The 10000-nt window shown below is 46.9% G+C and overlaps 1 protein-coding gene across 1 annotated transcript in view; it reads left to right on the top strand.

The window, feature by feature from the left end:
• LOC308317043 (transmembrane protein 132D-like) overlaps positions 1-10000 on the top strand; it is a gene marked incomplete at its 3' end in the record, with an annotated part of 187856 nt that overhangs the window by 105547 nt on the left and 72309 nt on the right. Inside the window, exons 3-5 of the mRNA XM_080765833.1 lie at positions 181-386; positions 4205-4669; positions 5736-5920. Coding sequence (XP_080621959.1) covers positions 181-386; positions 4205-4669; positions 5736-5920 — 856 coding nt within the window. The remainder of the gene's footprint in view (positions 1-180; positions 387-4204; positions 4670-5735; positions 5921-10000) is intronic.

A 10000-nucleotide genomic window follows, 5' to 3' on the forward strand; every position in this document is an offset into this window, starting at 1 on the left:
AGTTTTTCCATAGAATACAGTTCCTCAATAATGTCCATCCATTGATCTTTCGTTGGTGGGTCCTGTTGGTGTACCCTTCCTTTTCATTGTACGTATATTTTTGTTCAGCATCTGTAGAATCTCAGGAGATGTGCGTTGCTTCCTTTTGGATCCTATCTCAAGTCTCCTCCTCTTCCTCAGCCTCCTCCTCCTCCTCCTCCTCACTGCCCGCCGTTAACTGCAGCTACCTGAACGTGAGCGCGGAGCAGCCCGTCCCTCTGGAGCTGCTGCAGGCGCCGCTGCCCGGAGCCGCCTCCGCCGCCGCCCGCCAGGCGGTCACCCTCAACTGGAAGGTCAAGGGTCACGTGGTGCTGCCCAGAGTGGGCTCCACGCGCCCGTGGATACAGGTATACTATTACTTACTGGGCTTGTTTAATCACTTAACCCTGCAGTGGCTCTCCAAGAGGGGTCCTGGGGGGGGGGGTCTCTATAGGGCAGTGGTGCTCAAACTGTGACCCCCAAAATTATATGCATGTAGCTGCAGACCCCCCCCCCACAAATTGTCAAAAGAGAATGCAGATCTACAAGCTCATTGTGCTTTCTTTATACCCATTTTGGGGCGGGAACCCCTTTTGGTGTTAGCATTATGTTATGCTTTAGCTTTTGAAAAAATAGCAGATCTACAAGCTCGTAGCGCGCCACTCGGTGGCGCGCTACGAGCTTGTAGGTCTGCTATCTTTTTTTAAATCGAAGAACGACTGACATGGAAACATGGCTTTTTCAGAAAACTGTCAGGATGTAGAAGACATTTTTGGTATCTGATCTCAGGTCAGAATGGGTTAAATATACCAGCTCATATAGCGTAGATAATGGTTATTAGTGGTAGTAAAGGGTTTGCCTCTTGAGATGTATAGTGGAGTTGTAAAAACAGAAAAATGTGCATGAGCACAAGAGCCTCCTTCCCACCACTGTTAGTAGGCTATTGTGTGCTGTATTTATGTTTTCTTTTTCCCAGTACTTGGAGATTTAGATACTCATTTCACTCTAAATTAATTTCATGGCCATCATTCCGCCTCCCCAGCGAGTGCTTAGCTATACTTGCGGGAGGCAAAATGGCGCCTCCTCTTCCACACATTTCCTTGCATAGCAGCCCCCCCCTGAAAAGCAATAATGGAGGAATGCAATAAATAGTTTTATCACATACCTAGCATTTATTAGCCCATGGGTGCACGTGGTGGATATAAACTGACTGAGAGCGTGATAATGTTGGCTCGTCAGCCCTGTAGGGATCGTACGGCCAGCTTGACCCGTCAGCGTCAGCGCGAGCTGAAGCCGTATTGTCCCATGGGCTGATATGGCAGCTGATGCGGCAAATGACCAATCGTTGCAAACCATATGTGATGTCTGATTTATACTCGTTAGCTGGAGAGCGGCACTTCTACAAGCTCACAATGTGTTGTTGTGAGTTTGTATAGCTGTTCTATTTTCCATGCCACCTGTGTTAGCCTGGGGTCCCCATATGCTTTTTATGGCATAGGCAGCTCCACCACGGACCCCCCTAGCCTGGGGTCCACCTATGCTTTCTATGGCATAGGGCAGCTCCACCACGGACCCCCTAGCCTGGGGTCCACCTCTGCTTTCTATGGCATAGGGCAGCTCCACCACGGACCCCCCTAGCCTGGGGTCCACCTCTGCTTTCTATGGCATAGAGGCAGCTCCACCACGGACCCCCTACAGCCTGGGGTCCACCTATGCTTTCTATGGCATAGGGCAGCTCCACCACGGACCCCCTAGCCTGGGGTCCACCTCTGCTTTCTATGGCATAGGGCAGCTCCACCACGGACCCCCCTAGCCTGGGGTCCACCTCTGCTTTCTATGGCATAGAGGCAGCTCCACCACGGACCCCCTACAGCCTGGGGTCCACCTATGCTTTCTATGGCATAGGGCAGCTCCGCCACGGACCCCCTAGCCTGTGGTCCCCATGTGCTTTTTATGGCATAGGCAGCTCCACCACGGACCCCCTAGCCTGGGGTCCACCTCTGCTTTCTATGGCATAGGGCAGCTCCACCACGGACCCCCTAGCCTGGGGTCCACCTCTGCTTTCTATGGCATAGGGCAGCTCCACCACGGACCCCCTACAGCCTGGGGTCCACCTATGCTTTCTATGGCATAGGCAGCTCCACCACGGACCCCCCTAGCCTGGGGTTCACCTATGCTTTCTATGGCATAGGCAGCGACAGAGAGAGAGAGAGAGAGGGGAGTGTGTGTGTGTGTGTGTGTGCATGTGTGCGTCAATTTAACAAAGGTGCAGACGATCAGAAATCAGCAGAGAGTGATCGACGCTTGCGCTACTCTATGCCGAATTGAAGTGGACTCGGACCAGGGGGGCAGTCAGACGGATATTTTGTGAAGCCACTAAGGAAATTAAAGTTCATATAATGGCCTGTTGTGGCGCTCTCATTGGGCTCAAAAAAACCCATAGCCCCATAGAAGTCCATGTATTTGGGCCCAACTTCACCTAGACTGTATTACCTTAATAAACATGGTCATGAATACTTTTTGCTTCCAGTCATTAGTTTAAAGTCTCATTTCTAATGTCATAATATTCTTTTTGGAAAATTATGGTCCCATTTATTAGAAAAATGACCATAAAGTCGCGCATGTTCTGAGGGGCGTGGCTACCGTTACAGTCTATGAACGGGATCCCCCACCCACTCGAGTAAAAATAAAAACCAACGAAGAAGAAGGGGGAAGTCCCGCCTCGTTGTCTGGGCCAGCCAATGGGCCAGCTGGCCTGAACTGGGCCAAAACGGATCTAGAAAGATGGCGACTTCCATTGCAAGGACTGACCGGCTTCATTTTACGTTCACGTTAGACCCGCGGGACGCTTTGTCCATATTTTTTACAGTCTATGACTCGGACGCCCAGACTTTTTCTTTTCTCCCTGGCAAAGAAAACGTCTGGGTTTTCGAGGCTACCCGTCGAGTGCAGCTCTTTATGTCTGCGTAGTGTTTGACCTCCCTGCTGAAGGAACACGGCGTGTGCATTGAAGAGGAGGCTGTCGAACACGGCTGCAGCTGATAGCTTGGTCAAATTAATATCTGAGGAGTTTATCCAGCTCCGAGGAGCCGGATAAACACAAACAAAGTGACCTTCGGTGGTTCAGAGAATGGCTGTGCTTGTATCCTGCTTGTGTTTCAGCCAACTCACTGACTCCACACAGTCCTGGGGAATCCCAACGGGACTTCATACCCTTTTTGTTCACAAGTGCAATTCCTTGTTGACAGTAACGCAGCCAATTAAAGATGGTGTTGATTACAGCGTTGATCAAATGTTGTTTTCTTGTTGCCTTTGTGGATAGATAAGGCTGCTATATGTGATAAACTAATTATCGCCAGCATTCCCACGTGAATCAATGCTAATGTCATATTGTGCGTCTTTCTCAAATAAACAAACACTATGTTTGATCATTATAATCTTTCCCGGATATGTTCTTCAGAACTGTAATCCTCTTTCTTTTTCTTTTTACACTTCTCTAAAGTCTATTTTTTTGTCACGACTGTCCGCAGCAAGAGTCAGGCCAAAATGACACAGGCACCGAAAATGTGTATTTATTTATTTAATTTTAATTAAATACAAAGATATCTTTTCTTTTTTTGACACCCTGTCAAAAAATATATATAAGAAAATCGCTAATACGAAAGAAGAGCATTCTAACGAGTCTTTTTTTTACTTGTTTTACAAAATTGTACAGCAATTTATTTATTATTATTATTTACTATAGTCCTATACTAGAACCCAGGAAATTGCATCTGGCCACAAAAGATCACGGGATCTATTGAATGTAAAGAGGGGGGTGCCTTAGAACCTAAAAAAATAAAGTTGTCCTTTAAAGGAGCATTCAGTGATTTGGGTGATGTAGAAAATTCCCTATAGTTACATTTATTTTGCCCTTTGTGTGCAAGCTTTTTTAATTATCCTGATTGGATGAAGGATGGGCCTCCTATAGCCAAAAACAAAACCTATGTTTTTTTGACCCCAGGGGTGAACTGGGGACAGGGAGGAACTCCTTATATGGTCGGCACACTCTATAGTATGAAGGATTATCACAACAAAACAAAAAAATTAAGTGATGTATGAATTGATTGAAATCACTGAATATACCTTTTTATGTTCATCCATTGAGGTTTCACATGCTCCCCCCCCCCCCCCCCCCCCCATACAGGTGCTGTTCTACCTGGCGGGGCGGCGTTGGGACGAGCCCGCCCCCCCTCCCCGGGCCCTGCTCCCCTGCGTCCGGGCCGTGGCGGTCCGCGAGGCCACCACCGAGGCGGCGGCGCCCTCGGCGGGCTGCCGGCTGTCGGCGGGCGTCCCGGGAGTCTGCGTGGTGCGCCTGGAGCTCCCCCCGGCCTGGTTCCAGGCGCCGCCGCAGCCCGTCAGGAAGAGACCCACCGCCGCCGCCGATACCGCGCTGCCCTCCGTGGAGGTGTACTACTCCGTGGTGGAGGGGGCCGGCGGCGAGGAGGGGGGGTGCCCCGCCGTCGTCAACGAGCCGTGGCGGGGTCAGGGCGGCGCGGCCAACGCCGCCGGGCCCCTCGGGGGAGGAGGAGGAGGAGGAGGAGGAGGCTTGGGGCTGCACGCCGCCGGACAGTGGAGCCCCGGCCCGCCTCCGGACGGCGGGGGTCTACAGGTAACAAAAGTTATACGATTTTGTCACACACGTTACGGCAGTGAAAAGTTGGGTCATTCAGGTCCCATTTTTACAGTCTTTGGTATGAACCAGGCCGGGGTTCGAACCCCAACCTCCCAGTTTCAGGGCTTAACCACATGCAAGGCCACTGTCTGGTAAGGCCTGTTCATCGTCCGGTTTCTGGTGAAGAGGTGACCACCCAAACGGTGGTTATAGTTAATAACACAGAGATGTGATGCGTGAGCGGAGCGGCTCAGTGACCTGGAGTGAGAACTGGACTATGAATAGGCCTTGAAAGTAACTCAGTGCATTTACTTGCGTACTGTACTTACGTACAATGTTAAGGTACTTTTACTTTATTGGGGCATTTGCAACGTTCTTTTACTTACTCTACTCGACTACATCTCAGAGGCAAATATTGCACTTTTACTCCACTATGTTGATTTGAAGACTTTAGCTAGTAGTTACTTCGTAGATTTGGATTATTATTATTACAAAACATACACGGACCACTTCAGCCCTATGTACATTTCGGCTATTTGAAAATAGCTGATCTATACAAGCTCACAATGTGTTGCACTGTGACACATTGTGAACTTGTAGATCAGCTATTTTTCTAAAGATTTTTATACATTTGAAAACCTGAACCAGGTACATTCTGCGGATGCCATGGACGTGATCCCGAAATATTGCCGTCTTTGTAATGGGTGCCAAGGACGTAACGAGGCCAATATTTTCAACAAAAAAATAATAATAATAATAATTCTTAACTTTTTTTTCTTTTTTTTTTCATCCATATTTTGAAAATTCCTCTAATCTGGTGTACAGGTGATGACATGCACATTACATGCATAATAGAATTACAAATTCTTTCTTACTTTATAATGGGCACTCAGAGCCTAAATTGGTGCCCCGCCTACTGGCGCTTAAACAGTTACGAGCACTTTTTCACTCATAACTGAAATAAAACCCTTTACAGTATACTGTTTTTCCCCACCTACAGGACATGCAGAGCAGCTGACCTATACAGTATATGACCTATGACCTTTGACCTGTCTCCTTACAGGACATGCAGAGGGCGGGCAGCGTGGCGCTCAGCGCGGGCGCCGTGGCGCCGGCCCGAGGCGAGCGGCTGCGTCTGGACGACAACGTGGAGGTGGCGGTGCCGCCCAGCCCGGTCCGCCTCGGGAAGACCGTGTCCTTCGGCGTCCTCATGAGGAGCGACTCGGCCGTGGAGCAGCTCACCCTCAGGTAAGGCTTCTGACGGGTTCTGACCCTCCTATGAACAGCTTGGAGGTTGTGTTTACACCGTAGACTGTAAGAAATATGGACAAAGCGTTCCCCGGGTCTAACATGAACGTAAAATACATCGCCATCTTTCTAGATCCGTTTGGGCCCAGCTGGCCCATTGGCTGGCCCAGACAACGAGGCGTGACTTCCCCCCTTCTTCCCCTGTTGGTTTTTATTTTGACTCGAGTGGGAGGGGGATCCCGTTCATAGACTGTAACGGTAGCCACGCCCCTCAGAACATGCGCGACTTTATGGTTATTTTTTTTATAAATGGGACCATCATTTTCAAAAAAGAATATTATGACATTAGAAATGAGACTTTAAACTAGTGACTGGAAGCAGAAAGTATTCATGACCATGTTTATTAAGGTAATACAGTCTAGGTGAAGTTGGGCCCAAATACATGGACTTCTATGGGGCTATGGGTTTTTCTGGGTCCAATGACAGCGCCACAACAGGCCATTATATGAACTTTCATTTCCTTGTGGCTTCACAAAAAATCTGTCTGACTGCCCCCCTGGTGTAAACACAAACATTGAACGCCATTGATAATGAATGTCCAGTTTTGCGGGTTTGTGTAAAGACAAACATTGCGTAAACGCAAATATTGAAGACAAAAGTGAGGATGCAAATTGTGAATTGGCCGGACTGAGATGATGTGTGATGATAAGAGCGCCCCTCACTTCACACAGGCCCTCACTTGGGGCGGTGCTAGCCCCTCCTATGCCCAGCTCTGCGTGTGCGTGTGTGTACCCCCCATAGATGATTTGATTGGATGAGCACCCATATTAGCGATGATGTGATTGGCTGAGCAAAGTACGTATTGAGGATACAAAGTGAGGGCAGAAAAGTGAAGACGCCAATATGATGAAAGAGCGCCCCTCACTTCACACAAGTGTGATTATTATTACTTTTTAATTACTGATCGTTTGTCATGTCTTACTCTCGGCTGGCGCCGTCTTTCTGAGCTGGCCTCCTCTTGGCCTTCCATATCTCACTCCCGTCTCTGCGGTTTTCTTGGTTATGGATTAAGTATCATCGGTTTCCCTCTGGTGATAAATTAATTAATGTTTAAAGTTTAATGTTATTTGTTTCTGGGTCGAAATGTTGGTGTGATATAGAGGCCATAATATACTACAACAGCAACTAATGCAGGAATGAATGTGGGTCATTCCATTCTCGCAAACATATACTGTATATCTCTCTCTGAGTGTCTATATCGCACGCACGTACGCACGCACGCACGGCCGTGCGCACGCACAGACACACAGACAGACACACTGCAGCAGGCTCCTGAGTTTGACGGCTGTCACCTTTGTGTACCATTGTGTGCCGTGCTTCTTTCAGGAGCCCGGTAATGCAAATGACAACCTCATGAATATTCATCAGTTGGATGTCTGCAGAGGAAGGACGAGAGACAGGGGGGAGGGTGGAGGGGGGGACTGAGCGAGAGAGAGATAGAGAGAGAGGGGGAGAGGGAGAGAATGAGAGTGAAGGAAGGGGGGAGAAGGATTGAAGGCCATTGTTGGGGTATACACAGAAACTACGTTATGGGGTCAGCTCATACAATGTGGCCCAGGTCTACTGACTAAACTACGTTATGGGGACAGCTCATACAATGTGGCCCAGGTCTACTGACTAAACTACGTTATGGGGACAGCTCATACAATGTGAACCCAGGTCTACTTTTAGACGGGCACATGTCATGTGACACTCCCTCCAGGAGCAGCCATGCATATATCGTCTCTGTCGGGTGGGGAACCTCATTATGTCCAAAGCTGTTGCGTTTCAGCATTCACAGTGGAAATGGGCAACACAAGTATAGCAGAACTACAAGTGTTTTGTCAGAACTACAAGTGTTTGTCAGAACTCCAAGTGTTTGTCAGAACTACAAGTGTTTGTCAGAACTACAAGTGTTTGTCAGAACTACAAGTGTTTGTCAGAACTCCGAGTGTTTGTCAGAACTACAAGTGTTTGTCAGAACTACAAGTGTTTGTCAGAACTACAAGTGTTTGTCAGAACTCCAAGTGTTTGTCAGAACTACAAGTGTTTGTCAGAACTACAAGTGTTTGTCAGAACTACAAGTGTTTGTCTACAAGCTGGAAACGCGTCGCTTTGCGCCGCGTTTCGAGTTTGCGGATCTGTTACTTTTTTCCGGGGTTTTTTTTGCGTGGCGCTGCAGTACGATCGATTAGGGTCAGTGTCGGGCAATATTACTTAATTAATTAGAGTAATATGTTTACTTTACTTATTACTCCTTCGAAAAAGTAATAATAGTACATGACTTATTACTTGGAATCAAGAGTAATATAGTTACAGTAATATTATAAGTAATCTTACAATAGTAATATATTATAGTGATATGCAATACAGTAATATTACAGTAATATGTAACTAGTAACTTGTTACTGCCCAACACTGATTAACCCATTCTGAACGGGAACCCATTTTGGTGTTAGCATCATGTTATGCTTTAGCTATTTAAAAATAGCAGATCTACAAGCTCATAGCGCGCCACCGAGTGGCGCGCTACGAGCTTGTAGGTCTGCTATTTTAGAAAAATCGTAGAACGACTGACATTTTTAGAATCTGATCTCAGGTCAGAAGGGGTTCATCAGACCAGTGTGTGTCCAGTGGAAACCTCGTATGAATCTGATCTCAGGTCAGAATGGGTTAAGGCATTCATTTGCGAAGAATGACAATAACACAAAAGGTTAGAATTTGGAGATACTGTTTTTTTTCCCCGGCAGCAACGATATATATATTTCTCACAGCACCCTGTCCCCCGAGAACAGATATATCATCCAGAAAATAAAAAATAAAACTATACCAAAAAAACAAAACTTGATGGAGCCCTGATCTAGCCCATTTTGGGCGGGAACCCCTTTTAGGTGTTAGCATTATGTTATGCTTTAGCTATTGAAAAATAGCAGATCTACAAGCTCGTAGCGCGCCACCGAGTGGCGCGCTACGAGCTTGTAGGTCTGCTATTTTTGAAAAATCGAAGAATGACTGTGACATTTTTAGAATCTGATCTCAGGTCAGAATGGGTTTAATCAGACCAGGCAGTGTGTGTGTCCAGTGGAAACCTCGTATGAATCTGATCTCAGGTCAGAATGGGTTGATTTCCTTTCCGTCTTTACAGTTTATACTCGTAGCTATATGAGCTTGTAGATCTTTTAATCGAAGAGCCACTGCCATAGAAACATAGCTTTTTCAGAAAGCTGTCAGGATGTATAGAAGACATTTTTTTTTAGAATCTGATCTCAGGTCAGAATGGCTAGACTTAAAGCTGCTGCACCCCGAATCCTATCTCCGCCACATCCGAGTGGCCGACTGTAGGGATTTACGGCTGACAAAATGACAGATTGTGCCGATTTATCACTGCACACAGATAACGTTCCCCGGCTCACACAGCCGCCGCATTACCATAACAATGGGCCGCGGCTCCTGTGGGCTTCAACTCACGAACCGGAGTTTCTCCAGATTTAACCCATTCTGACCTGAGATCAGATTCTAAAAAATGTCTATTACATCCTGACAGTTTCATTATTAACCCATTCTGACCTGAGATCAGATTCTAAAAATGTCTTCGATTAAAAAAAAATAGCAGACCTACAGCTCGTAGCGCGCCACTCGGTGGCGCGCTATGAGCTTGTAGATCTGCTATTTTTCAATAGCTAAAGCATAACGTAATGCTAACACCAAAACGGGTTCCGGCCAGAATGGGTTAAACTTTTGCACCCGCGGGAGAGAGAGAGAGTGAGAGAGAGAGCGACTACAACAAGGGGATTTTGTTTTTTATTTTTTATTTTATTTTTTTGACACACGGAGAGGACCCCAGATGAGAAAACTTGAGAAAGTTTACTGAGGAGAGGGCCGCACAGTATATTAAACGTTTTAGTTTTCTCATGTGGTGAAAAGTACTCGCATTTAGTTTCACTTAACCCATTTAGGCCTGACGTTGAAATTTAAAAAATGTCTTCTAAATCATGACAATTTTCTGAAAAACCCATCTTTCTATATCAGTGGTTCTCTCAT

The sequence above is a fragment of the Protomyctophum bolini genome (assembly GCF_963924005.1).
Source record: "Protomyctophum bolini genome assembly, chromosome: 6".
Classification (NCBI taxonomy): Eukaryota; Metazoa; Chordata; class Actinopteri; order Myctophiformes; family Myctophidae; genus Protomyctophum; species Protomyctophum bolini.